The sequence below is a fragment of the Tribolium castaneum genome, chromosome 2, assembly GCF_031307605.1.
Source record: "Tribolium castaneum strain GA2 chromosome 2, icTriCast1.1, whole genome shotgun sequence".
Lineage (NCBI taxonomy): Eukaryota > Metazoa > Arthropoda > Insecta > Coleoptera > Tenebrionidae > Tribolium > Tribolium castaneum.
In genome coordinates, this window is record NC_087395.1 from 25,210,097 (window position 1) to 25,227,140 (window position 17,044).

At 34.8% G+C, this 17,044-nt stretch overlaps 2 protein-coding genes across 3 annotated transcripts; one reads left to right on the top strand and one right to left on the bottom strand.

The window, feature by feature from the left end:
• Positions 1–804: 804 nt before the first annotated feature.
• On the bottom strand, positions 805–16,396 carry mys (myospheroid). Of its 2 annotated transcripts, none has more exons than XM_008200175.3 (12): positions 16,239–16,396; positions 15,348–15,498; positions 13,277–13,577; positions 12,992–13,220; positions 10,816–10,900; positions 8,514–8,684; positions 7,882–8,464; positions 5,805–5,998; positions 5,456–5,752; positions 5,280–5,406; positions 1,184–1,470; positions 805–1,136 (listed from the first exon to the last, which is right to left on the bottom strand). In XM_008200175.3, the coding sequence occupies exons 2-12, from the start codon at positions 15,495–15,497 to the stop codon at positions 1,068–1,070; spliced, it is 2,493 nt and encodes an 830-aa protein (XP_008198397.1). In that variant the 5' UTR covers position 15,498; positions 16,239–16,396; the 3' UTR covers positions 805–1,067. The 2 variants fall into 2 exon arrangements, with proteins under 2 accessions (XP_008198397.1, XP_008198396.1); XM_008200174.3 differs by lacking the exon at positions 10,816–10,900 and adding an exon at positions 11,105–11,189.
• LOC103314349 (equilibrative nucleoside transporter 3-like) lies at positions 1,433–5,131 on the top strand. Its single transcript, XM_015983765.2, has 8 exons — positions 1,433–1,573; positions 1,619–1,755; positions 1,805–2,054; positions 2,737–2,787; positions 2,832–3,269; positions 3,322–3,407; positions 3,461–3,657; positions 4,956–5,131. The coding sequence occupies exons 1-8, from the start codon at positions 1,546–1,548 to the stop codon at positions 5,065–5,067; spliced, it is 1,299 nt and encodes a 432-aa protein (XP_015839251.2). The 5' UTR covers positions 1,433–1,545; the 3' UTR covers positions 5,068–5,131.
• Positions 16,397–17,044: the final 648 nt, after the last annotated feature.

The following is a 17,044-nucleotide window of genomic DNA, read 5'->3' on the forward strand; positions in this document are numbered from 1 at the left end:
TGTTAAATGAATTCTGGTTTTTGGACTAGTTACGAAATAATTAAGTACAAAAAATAAAATAAATCTTCTGAAAACAAAAAAAAGGTAGGCTCTTTACATTACTAGCAACATTATTTTTATTTTATTTTATTATTTCACATTGTTTATTTTATTTTTTGTAAGTGGGTGTTACCTGTTGAAAATAGATATATTATTATTATTATTATCTATAAAACAAAAGTAACTAAATAATAAAACTTGGAAAAATTTAACAGCATGATTATTGTTAATGAAATAGTCATTACGAATAAAGTTAGGAAAAAAATTTATATGAAAAGAGCGATATAATAACCTAAATTTGATATTTAAATATTTAAAATATTCTTAAATTTTCACTAGTTCGTCAATATCTACAGAAAGTTCGATATAATTTTAGGTTTTAGAATAATAAGAACAAAAATAGTTATAAGAATGTAAGAATTTCGCTGTAGGAAATAAAGTTAATTTAAAAAATATGAAAAATTATCTTTATTTGTACTTCCTTCCTCACGCTTTCCTGTTATATTATAGCTTTATCATTCTCCTCTGAGTCACTGTGTATGTATTTTCAATTTTTCGAAAAAGATTATACAGGTGACAACAATAACAATTAGTTGACGAAAAAATATCATGTTCCGAGTAATATTTTGATTCATCAAAAATAAACAGTTGTTCGGAGCGTTTTGACGTAATATGATAAGATAAAATAATTACGTTTAAATAAATATTTTTGCCAAACACTTGTCCTATTGTTGCATGTTTCGGGGTCAGGGAATAAGACTCTGATTGGTTAAAACAATTTATTATACAAAATCAAACGAAATATAAGATCCATTAATAATTAACAGTCGTTAATATACACAAATCTAAAAATATACTTAATTAGTCACTTAAGATCTAGAAGGCCCGTCTTTGAAGGCAGCTCGTTCAAGGCAAACTCATGTGAATCACAACTAACTGACTTAAGTACAGCTAAACTAATAAATGGCACGCCATCTATCGATTAAGTGGCAGTAGAAGGTTACTATTTACAAATAATTTAATCAGATCTAACTCTTCCCGGCGTAGGTCGGATTTTTGAACGTGGACGTCGCCTGCTTGTAGATGGGATTCTCGCCCTGGAACCAACAAATCAGCGCTTGCTCTCACCAACACAAAAACGCACCGTATCCCATCGGGCCATCATGGCCTCCTTCTCGAATTTGGCAAATTCCCTCCGATCGTGTATTGTTGTGAACAATTTCCATAGGAGCAGGATAGCCATACCGAGGAGCACCACGGCCGCTATGACCCCCAGCACAATCCCCAGCAGGAAGACAGTGGCGGGACACTCGCGCTCTTCCTGCGCCCGCACTTGGATCTTGTTCTCCTCGTCGAAGTAGTAGACGAAGGAGAAGCGACAGTCGTCCTCGTCGTAAAACGGGCACAGCACCTCTCCATTTTTCTCGTCAACTAGTGATTTAATCAGATATCTTATCACTGATTTCGGCAGAGAGAACGCGACAGCGGCTAAGACACGAGCAAATAATGACACGCGAAGACGACGACAATGGAGGTGCGGTTTATATAAAACCACACTTTGGGCTAATCATTGTTCCAGGGCCCAGCGACCAGATGATCGTCACCGAAACCAACCCACCGACCATGGAAGATAAGTACCACATGACCATCATTCTGTTCTACTCCCTGGGGGTAACGTCCGTTATTCCCACACATTTTTTCCCGACCGCCACCGATGTAAGTGACTCGAAACTAACTTCCGCGCGCTCTTAAGGCCGGGTTTTAGTACTGGATGTATAAATTCCGGAACCCGGATTTTCACGGTAATTATACGGAACAAAACAGGACTGGGATGCAAGCGGAGTTTGTTGCCGACTATTCCGTTGTGTCGAATGTCAGTAATGTGGTCTTTTTGGTCGTTACTATCATTTTTTTGAAGAGGCTAAGTCTAGTGAAACGGATTATGGGGGCGCTGAGTGGCGCGCTAGTCATGTTTGCTGTCACCTGTATGTTTGTACAGGTTGATACGGATGATTGTAAGTTGTTTTGTCAATATTTCTTTCTGTAATCTGTAAGTACACCTACAGCATGACTCAAAATTTTTGACAATTTTCACAGATGGCCTGATTTTAAAAGTAAAAAATAATCAAATGACTTCTAACGTGGTACCTATAAGTTGATGATTTTAATTTTTTCCTAACGCCTTAATATATTTTGCGCTATATTTTTCAAATTTGATAATTTTTTTTATTGATTTTTAGAAAAAGTAGAACATATTGCACATGTTTGTACCAAAAAAAGAAATATCTTTCGAATTATAAAAAATAAATTAAAATAGCAAAGTTCAATATAACTCAAAATATACTATCAAATCTAGAAAAATAAAAAAAAATTAAAAATATGACAGATTTCAAATTTTCCAAATGTCAAACTGTCATAAGTCAAAGTTTTACTCGGAAAAAGTAATTAAAAATTATCATTTTTTTGAAATTTTATCTTGGCCATAATTTTGTCAGTGACAAAAGATCCCTAGCACAGTCAAAATTGTGCTATACCGGGTGTTTTAGTTTGGTATTCACGCTCTTGTAACTTTTTTATTTTTAATAAATTTATATTTATATTTTTTTAAAAGTCAAAGAAAAAGTGAAGAAATTTTATCAAAATTTTGTAATAAACAGGGCGAAAAATAAACTGAATAAAATAATAAAACGTTTCCAGGGCAGCGCGGTTTTTTCGTCACGACTCTCGTGATTGGCTTCCTGTTGACAGGTAAGTCCCACCTGTTAAAATTTTAACCAATTGCGTTTTTGAAGGGTTTTGTGCCGTCTTTATGGTGTCACTTTTCCAACTTGTGACGCGTTTTCCGCCCATTTATCTAGCCGCCATGCTTTCGGGTCACTCACTTTGTGGCATTTTCGCTTCGCTCGTTCAAATTTTCTCACTCAGTATAGGCGCGGGTTCGAAAACCAGCGGTTTGACGTATTTTTCCATTGGAATGTTTTTCATTTTCCTCACATTGGTTGGTTTTATCATAACTTTGACTAAATCTCTGTTTTTCCAATACCATTTAACGAAGGAAGTCGAAACGGTTAAACCGAAAGTAACGAAAGATTTGTTCTTGTCGGTTCTGAACAAGCTGAAGTATTATTTGAGCTCGATGATTATTGTTTTGGGGTGCACGATTATGCTGCACCCGGGGCTGCTATCACTTGTAGTCTCGGTTGATAAAGGGAATGGGAAAAGGTGGAACGGTAAGTAACTCACTTTAAAGTCTAGACATTTAAACCAATTTACGACTTCCAGATGTGTTTTTTGTGCCAGTCATCACATTTTTACTGCATTTTTCGTTCGATTATATTGGGAGGGAAATTGCAGGATATTGGAAAAAAGTAAAAACAAAACAAATTATTAAAAACTTAACGAAAAAATAACGTTATTTTAGCCGAAAAATGGGTTAATAATTTTCATAGCAAGCCTTCTCCGAGCGGCTTTTGTTCCAATGTTTATGCTATGTAACGCCCAACCTCGCAGCCACCTACCAGTGATTTTCGACCAAGACTACGCCTACATTATTTTTGTGATTATTTTCGCATTTACGAATGGATATCTAGTCAACTTGTGCGTCATACACGTGCCACTGTAAGTAAAAAAATCGCGACTCTCCAAACAAATTTTAGTTTACAAAAATCACTCATTTGATCTTGAATCGAAAAGCCAAAATAAGTTCTGTAATAGCCATAAAAAGTCTAGTTTGATTCTGCGCTTTCGAAGTATAAAATTTTATTTAAAGAAATGAGTGCTGTAATATTCATTAAAACATTAATTTCATTTTGTGTTTCTTTCAGTAAAAAAATGAGTGCTGTAACAGCCATTATTATTAAAAAACTCTTTAAATGCTACTTTTTCAAATTTAAGTGCCACAGTAATTATTAAAGTACTCATTTTTCAAAGTTAAAAAAAAGTTTTTAAGTCAAGAAAATAAAAATTGGGTCTTGGAATAGCTAAAAATAACCATTTCCGTCTTGATATAGTTTTTTGTTCGATTTATTTTCAACGAATTTCGAAAAATGATACATTTCTATCTCAAAAACGGGCTTAAACTGACAAAAAAGTAAAATCACACAATTTTCAATTTTAACTCGCAAATCTCAAAACATTTCTGGAGTAATTCCTGGAAATAATTGCGTTTTTGGTTGAAAAACGCGCCCAAACGTTCGAAAAACGAAAAACAACACCGTTTTCCAAGATTTTTCAACGTAAAAAGGCAAAAATTATGCAATTTGTCGCAGGAAAAAAACTTGCGCAAAAATCTCTCAAAAACATCATTTTTGAATTTATGGCTTCTTTTTGACGAAATTTTGATCAAACTCTCATTTGAATCTGTGTTTGCGAAGTCGAAATTTCAGATTAAAAAATAATGTAGTTTTTTGTCCGACTTGATAAAAATCGTGAGAAGAGGTTTTAGCTCAAAAACATAATTTTCGAACAACTTTGGCGATTTTATGGCTTGATTTTGCCGAATTTTTTATCAAATTTTCATTTGATTCTGCGTCAAATTTCAGACAGAAAAGTGAGTGTTGTAATATAAGCATTAAAACACTCATTTTTTCAGTCTAAAAAAATTGTGTCCCACAATTAAGAAAATTAACAATTAGACATTAATACATTCATTCCATTGTCCGTTTTTCTTTAAAAAAAAGTAATGAAATAAATTGAACGTTGCAAAAATTATGTATTTTAAAAATGTTGTTCATTAAAAAAAAAATAATGTTGAAATATAGTCATAAACTTCTTTAATTCTACATTTTTGAAGTAGAAACAAATTTTACTGTCAAAAATTGAGTGCCAAAATGAGCAACACTCATTTCATTTTGAATTTTGTTAAAGTTGAAAAAAAACAGTTCTGTAATAGCCGTTGATTTTAAATTTCGTTTCAGAGCCACCGCAGAGGAGGAAAAACCTTTAGCCATGATTTTAATTATTATATTTATGCTAGTCAGCCTTGGTGCTTGCTCGTTTATAAGCTCGGCTCTTGTAAAATCAATTTAACAATTTTTTGTACTACTGATATGAAATATGAACTTTTAAAAATAAATTTTTAAGTAACAGAAAACCAATGCTTTGTTTTGTTCTCTACTCATCCTCTAAGTTATAATTAAACATAAAAAATAGCTATAAACCGATGCCCAATTTTTCAACGGCTTTTTCAAAAAATCTCGAAATATTTTATTAAGATTTTATTAACTTAGTTGAATTCTCACCTTCAACAACCCGTGCCGACGTGGGCGTGAAGGGACACTTCCTGCACTCCTCCTCGGTCAGGTTCCCGGTTTGGTACTGCTGGCATTGCACACACTCCTTGTATTTTTCGCAGTCATCGGAGCAGTTCTAAATTAGAATTAGTCACACATGTCAAAAATCCCACTTCGGTGGCTACCTTAAAGGGACAATGCTCGCAGAACCTTCCGAAGTAGCGGCCTTCGTCCGTCTCCCGACACTTACAAATCCCACACTCGCACTCCCCATTCCCGGAACAGATCAGCGTGGGGTCCTCCGAGTCGGGCTTAATGCACAGATTCGTGGCGTTCCTGCAGGCGCAGTTGTCCCCCATCCAGCCCTCCTTGCACTCGCACACGCCGCAGACGCAGGTGCCGTGCTCCGGGCCGCTGCAGATGAGGCCGTTGTGGCGCTCGCAGGAGAAGTTGTCGCATTGGCACAACTCGCCGCTGATTGCCTGAAAACGCAAGTTTTCTAAACAAAGACACGGAGTTTTCCGGAGGAGTTACTTCTTCGGGGTTGTTGCGCTGTTCGCACTCGCATTTGCCGCAGATGCAGTTGCCGCGACCGCTGCACTCCAGCCCGTTCTTGGGGTTGATGCAGTTGGCGGTGGAGATGTTGGCGGAGGTGCCGTCCTTGTTGCACTCGCAGTAGGGGCCGTAAGCGGGCTCGATGCAGTCGCAAATGCCGCACATGTAGGTACCTAACAGTTTTTATAAATAATAAGAAAAACAGCAAAAACTACGATTTTTCGGTTTATTTAACAAAATTTCAAGAAAAAAGTAAGATTTCTGGTCACAAATGCCAAAATCGTATCAATTTTGAACAACTCTGGCGATTTTCGGTTTATTTTTAACGAAATTTCCCAAAAGAATTCATTAAACTTATAATTTTTTTAACAGAAGCGTTTAGCAAAATCTCTAGAGTTTCTAGCCAAAAAACAGGTCTAGGTCCAAGAAATGAGACTGGTAGTTAAAACAAAATTTTGAGATTTGATTTTGTTTCTACCTGAAAACCGTGCTAAATAATTTCTTTTCTGGATAAAAAACATAAATTTTCTGTTATTTGGCGGTTTTGCGGTACAATTTAGCGAAATTTCTCGAGTTTGTAACTAAAATACGTGTCTAAACTTCCAACAAATGGCAAAATTACACCAGTTTCGGTTTAATTTAGTCATATTTTCAGTTTATTATTGACGAACTTTTCCTGAAAAATATTCATAAATGGCCGAAAGAAAAGGCAACATAATACAATTTTTAATTAAAATCCCTCCATAGATAGGCATTCTCGGGTTATTTCTGACACAATTTCCAGTTTTTTGTCTTCAGGAATAATTTCAAACTCGGATTGGTTAATATATTGTTCCGCCTCGAAGCATTTTTGATTGGCCAATTTATTCGTTCGCGTTCTGATTGGCTACCGCAGTGGTAGTTTTTGTTTTTAAGATTGAATAAACCGATTTGATTGGTTCGAGTTTCTTATTATCTGCCCACTGACGCTTTAGTATTCTTAGTTTTTTATTTCCCGGGATAATATACGTAAACCAGAGGATCTGAATTACATTTTCTTTCCGAATAATTTCAAAGTGAGAAAAATTTATATTTCAATTCGGATGATAATTGATATAAAATTGCTTTTAATTCCATTCGCTCATTTAGTTCCCACAGTAACACACAGTAAAGCATCTGATTGGTGAAGATTCTCTCATAAGGGAGTGAATCAAATCATTTGATTGGTCCAAGTTCCCACACTTCCACCTTGCTGTCGCAGTTTAATTATTATTGGCCAAAAAACCGGTTATTAAAACAAGGGACAAATTATTTCACACGCTTCCGAACTCTCCATCCTCATTGGCTATTGTCTCGCTCTGATGCACATTTATTGGGTCAGTTATACCCCCACTTGTTTTTGATTCGATAGCAATAAACGACCAGTCCTGATTGGCTTCCGAAGTGGTAGTTTTGTTGCTAAGACTGAATGAAGCGATTTAATTGGTCCAAGTTTACGATTATCCAACCAGGCGTTAGTAAACGACGACCATCTGATTGGTCCTGCCTTTTCGAATGTGCTTAATTATTTTCAGATCATCTGCTTAAAAATTAATTAACTAATTCCTACATTTTTTCATTGGCTAATAATCATTTGTTCACACATAATAAAGCGTAATTTAGAAGGCTTTGGTTAAGATTAAAACAATCTACTACTCATTTGTTCCCACGATTGGACGGGAAACCAGTTCATTGAATTCCCAGAACCGCAACACCAGACTTGCAGCTCGCTGCATTTTTATTGGCCAATCGTTCACACCTGTTTCAATTCGACAGTGATATGATTGGCTTTCGAGGTGGTAGTTTTTTGTGCTGAAACGCTCTGATTGGTCCGAGCGCCCGAGAAACAGCGTACTATTTGTTTATGATTGGTTTATAAACAAGCCAACTGGCTTATAATAATTATGTCCACACATAATAACGCATTCTTTATTATTGGACAGAAAACCACGAATCAAGTCATTTGACACGTTTCCGAATCTCATTGGCTATTTTATTGCCGCTTTTTCAACCAATCTGATTGGTTTAATCAACTCACCGTGATTGTGGCATTTGGGCGAATTTCGCTCGAATCCCTCGTGTTCGCAGGGACAATCGCACAGCATGGTCAAGTCAATCAGCAGGCTCTCGTTGAGTCCCACGGGATAAATCTGGATGAGTTGTTTGGTGTCCCTGGGATCAGAGGGACACTCCACGACTTCGAGTTGCACCCGGAACTGAACCAGACTGCCAACTTTGATGTTCCCACATTTATTTGTCTCAATTTCGCGCCCTTTACTGTCCAGACATTTGGAGAAAAAGCGAACTTTGACCGAACCCGAGGCGTTGTGTTTCATTTGAACAGTCGATGAAATCGCTTGGTACTGCTCCGTGATCAAGTCGACCACGTTTGAGGAATCGTTCGACAACTTCCCACAGGAAGACCCTTCGATGTGCTCCTTCAACTGTTCGTAGATTTCTTTTTTTTCGGCAGTGACCGCAAAAATCACATTAATAGCGTTCTTTTTTACGTAAGTATTTATCTGACTGATGCTGGGATAGTCCTGCTTGGAAGACATGGTGTAGTAGCCGCGTTGGTCCAAATGACACTCCCCATCGTTGGGTTTGACAATCCCACCCAACTAGAATTGATGGTACAGTAAGGAAAAAAAACAGTGGGGAAAGTATTACTTTTCCGTCCCCAGCGTAATGAAAACCAGCGTCTGTTGAGAAAACTAAAAGTCTGCGAGCTTGGTCCCTCCAACCGATTTGTTCACGGCACACTACAGCTTGCATAATGGCATCGAAACCGCCCTCTGGGGCGTCCAAATTGCCAGAAACCGACGCTCGCTTCACCATGTGCTAAAAACCAAACTGTGACCCGAAATTCGACCAATTTTTCGGTTAGAAAAGGAAAATGGGAGTGAATCGTGTTAAAAACAGCAGAAACGTGAATGGAGTTAGCTACAAAAAATCGAAATTTTGTGAAAAAATACAGTTAATATTGGGTGAAAAATTGGTAAAAATAAATAAAATTCCGAGAAAAATAATTATGTAAACGAAGGGTCGGTTTATAAAATTTAATTTGCTGTTAATGTTAATTCGCGATTAGTGAGTGAATTTGAGCATCTGATTGGTCACGTAACCAGTTTGATGGCAATTGAATAATTGCCTCGATAAAACGGTCCTAAAACGTGTAAATTACTTTCAAAAATAGTCTTGAGAAAATCTGGGTATTATATTCATAAAACATTATAGCGCTTTAATTTTTTTTAATGTTAAGATAGAGTAAGTCCGGGAGAGTTTGGCCACCGGGAAAAGCGATCGATATATTAATTTCCAACTATTTGAGAGGTTTGTTCATGAAATTATGAAATAGTCAGTATTTTAGTAAAATTGAATTTAGCAGGTTTTTACCATATTTCTAACTTCTTGACTGCAACTTTCCAAAAAAAGTCAAAGCATTAAAGCTCATACGTTTTTCGTTGTTGAATCAGTTTATTTTTTTATTGATTATTATTTTTGTGATTATCTTTAGTTTTTTCAACTGACCTATATTATCGTTAAAAAAATCAAGTTACTTCAAAAACTAAGCACACTGGCCTCAAAAATGTAGATTGAACCAAAAGTAACGTAGAAATATCTTTGTTATGAGTAATTTTTCAATCTACTACATTTTGACATCATAATGACATTTTTAAGTAATGATACAATTTTTAAATTTGTGATCATTTTTTGTTTATTTTTTTGTGTTCAGGTGTCGTATTAAATGTTTTCGTGGTAATTTAAAAAAAATATGAAAAATATTGCCGATTACAAAATAAGTCAAAAAAAATGTAAAAAAATAAAGCCCATATGTTTAACTGACAATATTTTTTTATTTTTAATGATACGATAGCATGTATGTTTCTTATAACTTTGTGTGGCTTTTCTTCTTGGTTGGTTTATTAAAAAATGAGAACATGTTAGTTTTTTCTCAAATGTCATTGAACAATTTAAAATGAACGTACTTAAAAAATCAGTAAGTGGTCGAACTCTCCCGGACTTACCTTACTAATTCAAAAAATCATCAGACAAAATTCTTATTCCCAAAGCTCTAAATTATTCGAAATTTTATATCTATCTAGTGAATTTAAATACATATGTAGGCAAACAATAAAAAATTTCGAATAGTACTGCAAGTAATCTTGAAAAAATCAGGATTCAAAAAGAACTCGTATAAAAGTTTGCATACTAATAATGTGTAATTGCAACAAGAATCTTATATTTTTCGTATAAACATATAAAAATTCTTAAAAAGTAAAAACTAATTAATTAAATTTGTCATCTTGTAATTATAAGTAGGTCAATAAACAAATACAAGTGACTAGTGAATTATTTTTTTGTTTCCAGCATTCCACATTAAGATAAGAAAAAAATTGATAACAGCAAAGACGTAGCTGTGATAAGGCTAAGAATCAACTTCTTTTTTTCACCAAATGATTCGTCAATAAATTAATACGTTGGCTACTATTGGTCGTATAGACGGCTTTGAAAAAAAAAAACACCGAACGCTTTTCATTTGTTTCCCGCAATTTGGCGACAAACCAGTTTTTGAGTCATTCCCACAGCCAACTACCGCCCGGCTAAATGCCACTGCATTACTATTGGCTAATTATCGCTCCCCACACCTGTTTCAATTCGCCAGCGAATTGCAGAGTGGTAGTTTTTTGTACCGGAACGCTCTGATAGGCTCGAGCGTCCGAGATGATAACTCTCTATTGGTTTAATGCACAAACAATTTGGTTGGCTCCAGCGCCTAATTCGTGTTAAATTAATTGATGAGGAATTAAGTAGTTTAGGTTTTTAGAGAGAAAAAAGCAAACTGTTGTGAGTAATAAAATTAATTCGTGTTTGTACAACCTGTGTTCGCACAATTAATTGTTTAGCTTTAGAAGAGTTAGAGCTGCACTCATCGTTACTTTGTGAGCGGTGTTAGCTCACAAAAACTTACAGAAAACTGCCACGTGTCTCTTGATAAAGTCATCATGTTCCTAAAGCCGTACGGTGCCGCACATCCTTGGCACGGACTACGCAAGCTATAACCATAAACTAGTACTAACATCGACATGCAATATTTATACATGATGGAAAAATTGACGAAAATTTATCCGGCCCTGGAAATTCTAGAGTCGCTACCTACACATAACATGCCTCTAGAGAGAGAGCAGAGAAAGACCACAAATGCGAAGGAGGGATGGGGGAGAAGGGCGTTTAGTACAAGTGTGCAGTGAACGACTTACTGAAAACGAAGTCGTGTTAGTGCTGAGGGTCATGTGATTGCGAAATCCGTACGGGGCCACACAGCCGGTACAGGGGTGGCGTAACCTGACCAAAGTTGCTAATAAATTAAACTAATTCGACTGCAACATAATTTTAGCAAAAAGGAACAAAATCCCAAGATGCGATGGTACTATACTCAGCGGCACTGAAACGGCACCGGTGCCAATTTCAGTGGCACTTGGTGTAACACTACAAACACGGGCGCCGACTACAAAAATAATTAAAATGTTATGGCTTATTTTTGCATAAATTAAGATTTTTTTTATTAAGGCATGTCAATTGGTGTGTTAATAAAGAGTCATTGAAATAAATTAATATTATCTAACAAATCGGCATATATTTGACACTAATTCAGCAGAAAAAGGCCAATTAATGGAAATCCAGACTGTTATTGGGCAGAAATCATTTTCAACAGGAGCGTTTTTCATTGAAAAATAAATTACCTACTACATCAAACAAAACAGGCCGAAAAATTTAATTTAGAACATTTTTTACAACTTCAAGATACTATATTTTTGGATAAATTGAACATTTTTTTTAATGAGGGGCAATTTTCTTTAAAAAAAGTTCAATCGAACGAAATATACCGAAAAATATAAACTTGGAACTTTTCATGTAATTTTGTGTACCGATAAAATTATTGAATTTTTTTTTAATAAATCGGCCTATTTTGCGACAACTGGCAATTAATCAACAAGAAAAACCTGATGATTGTTGTGCAGAAATGATTCTTATTGAAAAATAAATAAACTTGCACAAGATATGGCGAGAAATTAGACTTAGAACTTTTGTAGATTTCCAACTTTCTTCATCGCTTAAAATAAAAATTTAGTAACTATTATAAATAATTCTTCAAAAAAGATTGTACGAAACAAATTATCTCATTTCAAAGAATCTATTTTTGCATAAATTGAACATTTTGACAGGAAAATCTCTTAGAAAAAATTGAGAAAAAAAAGGAGATTGTAGAGCAGAAGCAATTTTTTTTTTTTAAATAAAAGAGCGATTTTCTCTCAGTGCATTCGACAGAATTATCGATAATTTGAATGCATTTGGAATATTGTTAGTGAAAATACGGTAAATTAAACAAAATAAATTGAAAAACTGAATTTATAACACACTTCTGCAACTTTCTGATGGAATAAAATAAGAAAGTTCTATTAAAAAATCCTGCGATTTCTGGCACGTAGTTAAATATTTAACAGATTATAAAAAAATTTTTAAACAAGCAAAAAGCACTGATTTCTATAAAAATACAGCGTGTTAGGGAACAGTTTAGCAAAAATGTAAAGGTTTAAGCAAAATCTTTCTGAAATTAAAATACCCAATTTTGAGAACCGCTGAACTAGAATTATAAAAATTAGCGTAAATTTTAATATTATTGACAAAACATCCGAGGTAAATTCACCTCTTGATCTAATATTCTATTTCAATTTGTGTTTTATTATGAAATTTTACGAAAAAAAAACAAAGATTTTCTGCCAGGACCGGGATTGGAACCTCCCACACAAATGAACATGTTAGCCACAATTTTGAAAAATTCTCAAAACGCCCATGCGCCACCATCTTCATTTGTTTAATGAAAAAATTAACTGCTAATAAACTATAAGCCACACAGTGGCTCTCAACAGTTGGGTTAATAAAAACTTTCTGAAAAAAGTACGCACTTTTTGGAAAAATGATATGTCTAAAATAAATTTTTTTCTGTTTTTAATTTTTTTGGCGATACTTTATGTTTCATTTGAGCACCAAAGTATTTAATATTTGAAAAAAATAACTTTTTTTGGTTATTTTTGTGTTTTTTGTATGTAAAAGTCGGCGCCCATGCTATTTGGAAAAGTACTCACTTCTCTGGAATGGTACTGACGTAAGGCATCACAACCTTATCGACAAAACTGCCAAAACCTAGCATAAATTTGGACGTCATGTTCCTCATAGTCTGTGCCAGATGGTCGCCCAAAGCCGACAACTTCTCCTTATCGTCCTCCATGGACTTGCTCAAGTCCATCAAGTAGTACAGATCGACTGGATAGTCCTCAGCTTGCGTGTAATACATGTTGACACTATACGTCTGCCCTGAAGCACCCAAATTTGGGTCAAAATCCCATCATTTGATTATACAAAAAACTCACTTGCTCGTAGTTTAAGTTTGATTCTTTGTGGCCTGACTTGCGTGATTGTGCCGCCGCTTTCCCAGGCGCCGCCCCCTTGATTGATGCCGCCCCCGGCACCGCCGCCGCCCCCAAAACCACCCGTCTGTTCTTCCTCCGTGATGAGGGTACCACCCTCCCCTTCGGTTCGGGAGGACAGGGCGCGGTTGGAAATTATTATCATTTCGTTATCAGGGTTGTAGATTTTTGAGGGGTCGCATTTGTCGAGAGGGGGCAGGGGGTAGCTGGGTTGGAAGCAACGTTTCGTGGTGTTTATGTTTACCTGAGATAAGGGACTGTGATAGAAACTGCTTTCGAGATTTTTTCACATGTTTATATGTACAGCGTGGAGTCTAGTATGGTAAAACTTTTGTAAAAATTTTTAGAAATAAAAAAATTGATAAATAAAATAAATAAAATCAGACGTACCTAATTATCTCTAGATTCCGAAATTACTTATTAAAAATAGAATATGTGCACCATTTTCAGAGAGAAGTCCAAATATTTAGCAAAAAATAACGAAAAAATCACCACATTAGGAAAAAAACAGTGTCTGCTTAAAGATTTTGCTATCCAAGCAAAAAGTCACTAAACTAAAATAACGAAGGGACATTATTTTTACCTTTTTCGAATGGTTTAGTTAGAAATTTTTCAGTTAGAAATGCCATATTTTCGCAAAATTTCGTTATATATTGAAGAAAATTGGTCTTATTTTTTGTTTTTTTTTTAATTAGCTAAAACGGCGTGAAAAATCACCAAATTGAAATTGATGTTCTTCTAGATTGTTTGCTTTGAAATTTAGTTTGTTCTTGAACCCAAAAAAGAATCATTTTTCCACAAGACTTAGTCAAAACCGGTACAAAAATACACTGCCTTTAGATATGTTTTTGGACTAAATTGTGAGGTTTTTTGTAATAATTTGATAAAATAATTGGCTGGAAAATCACCGAATTAGACCAAAAATTATGTTATTTTGCATTTTCCAGGCATTTTGTCTCGTTTTTCAGCAAAATTATGCCAAAAATACGCTGAGAACTGGAAAAATTGTGTTATTTTTCACTATTTTTTAAACTTGAAATAAGATTTTGAATTAAATTCTCAATTTTGTTTGAGATTTCGCTGAAACAGCCAAAATTGACTTGAGATTTTTAATTTTTTTGAACATTTAAGCCCATTTTTGAGGTGAAAACAATACTTATAGAAAAATTGCAAAATTAAGAAAATTTTGGTTGTATAACAGATCTAACTCGTTTTTCAAAAGAATTTCGTCAAAAATAAAGCGAAAAGTATTAAAATTTGATCGAAATTCGGATTGTTTTTTTTTTGAAGCCTTGAGCTCGTTTTTTAACCTGTACCTATAACAAACTAAAAAATAAATTAAATTAAGTCAAGAATTAGCAAAAAAATTATACAAACATAAAAAAGAATCTTTTTGCGAAAAATGTCAGTAAAACTGGTAAAAAATGAACGAACCAGATCAAAATTTGTGTTATAGGTTTCATTCGATTTATCGCAGAGGAGAAAATTTTCTCAAAAATAAACTGAAAAACTAAAAAAATCCTAACTTTTTATAAAAATTCGTAAAAACAGCTACTACATTAAAAAACTGGAAAGTTGAAGTTTTTACGTTAAAAATTATGTATTTTCGAAAAATTCCGTTATTTTCGCCAAAATCAGTAATTTTCTCTCAATTTGGTTAAGACATGAAAAATAAGCAAACACCACAAAATTTGGTAGCTAAAAAGTGGGCCTTTTCTTCGTTTTTCAAGCACATTTTTGAGGCAAATTTTCATAAAAATGTAACTGAAAAATCAGTGAATTACCGGAACCGGACACGATTTATTATTTTGACAAATATGTGACGTACAATAGTTGGATTGTTGGTAAATACTTAGTTATTCTAAATAATTTTGTAATAAGTAAGTTTTTTTACCCAACCTTACCATATAATTTCGAAAAAAGTATACTATTATTTTCTTAACGAACTCTTTCAGCCGTATTAAGTTTTTCGCAAATACCACTTTCTGGTCCACCCTGTATAGCGTACACTTACAGTGTCATAGCACCAGGCACATGAGGGGGTGGCGATGCACTCATGGCACGTCGACCTTGAATCACACGGATTCTGTGTGAATTGCTGTAGAATCTGTCCTTGAATCCCGGCCAAAAGGGCCCCAATGAGTAAAGTGATGTGTACAAGCATCCTGTAACAGAATAAAGATCTCTCTCAACTATTTAGTTATTTATTGTTTACACATTGCGCCATGCACACATTTATTTAAACTTCCGGTGTTGACGAAGGCCAGATGTCCCCTTTCTTATCTCGGGGATGTTGCAGGCTTTGACCTGAAGTAACCGCTCATTGCTTGAGTGACAAGTTTTTCGACGAATAAATCGATTGCACTTCCATCTTACCATTTATGGTAATCGCGGTTCGAGGAAAATAACATTGCGAGGTTGTTTATGGTCAGATTTATTGGTATAATTGGTGTCAGAGTTTATTTTTGGACGATGAGAAATAGCGTCGCGACGCAGGAAATGGGTGCAATGGGTGAGGAAGTGGCGCAAGCGCCCGCCCACTCAACCCATTCGGGTAGTATGGTACTTGAAAAGCCCCCATTTTTTTAAATATGGGCCGGAGTGCAGCCAAAACGGCCCGGAGTGACTCACGGGGCTAAAAATAAGACGAGGAATAGGATTTCCGACCGGCCGTCGGCTTATTTAAGGATAATTGCTCAATTATTGTTAATTGCTCTGATTGGCTTTAAACTGTTCCAAAAGAATTTTAACAATAAAGAAAAATTTTTTGTGGTAATTGTGGGTCAATAAGGCATTATTTTTGGGTAAGGGTAAGTGGATTTCTGCCCACCAATTTTATCAAAACCAGATAAGATAAGGGTATTTGCTAGATATTGGTATCAGTTGATCTACTGATAAAATTTACCTTATTTCGGTACTTTTTTACAATCAGTAATTGCTATTTATGTTTCATTATTCACTGATAAGTCATTTCACAACACACAGCTGCACACACCCTCCATTACTAATTAGTCAAGATAAGAACCATTCACCATTTTGTAGCTGTCCGGGGTGTGGCGGTACCTGGTGGCGCTTGAGGAAACTACGGGGAAGGTTACTGAGATAATGAAATGGCGCTAAATACAAATTTTCGAATAGACATAGAGTTCTATTTAGAATTTGCCAAACTTTTTGTGTTTCGGGTCATAATAATAACTGAAATTAAGTTGGCAACAGAATTAAAAACTATTTTTTGTCTAGCTTTGACTTCTTAACAACTTTGTAATCGTTATTTTAACTGAAATTGTAGATTTTACTTAGAGAACTTCACAGTTTCCTGTAATATTGACATAGTGTACAACTTCTGAGAGCTTTTTTTTAAAAAATAACAACAAATTTTAAGTTATTTATCTTTGTATAAATATAATGTAATATTCGAGTTTTAAAAAAACTCGTTAATTTTTCTTAAAAAAATAACTTACAGGGTATATAGACGCGAGTTAAGAAATTTTTAGAAGTTTTTCACGTCCTTAAACAGATTTTTTTTTTACAAAATTATTAATAAATACAACAATTCGCTAGAACATCCTGTATATAAGTTAAAAATCGTACACCAGAGGGTGCCAAAATCTAACTTAGAACTGGAATATTTAAATTCTTAATACGAAAACCAGTAAACTTTAATTTAAATTTACTTTCCCGGCGCATCCACCATTTTTATTACTAAAATGT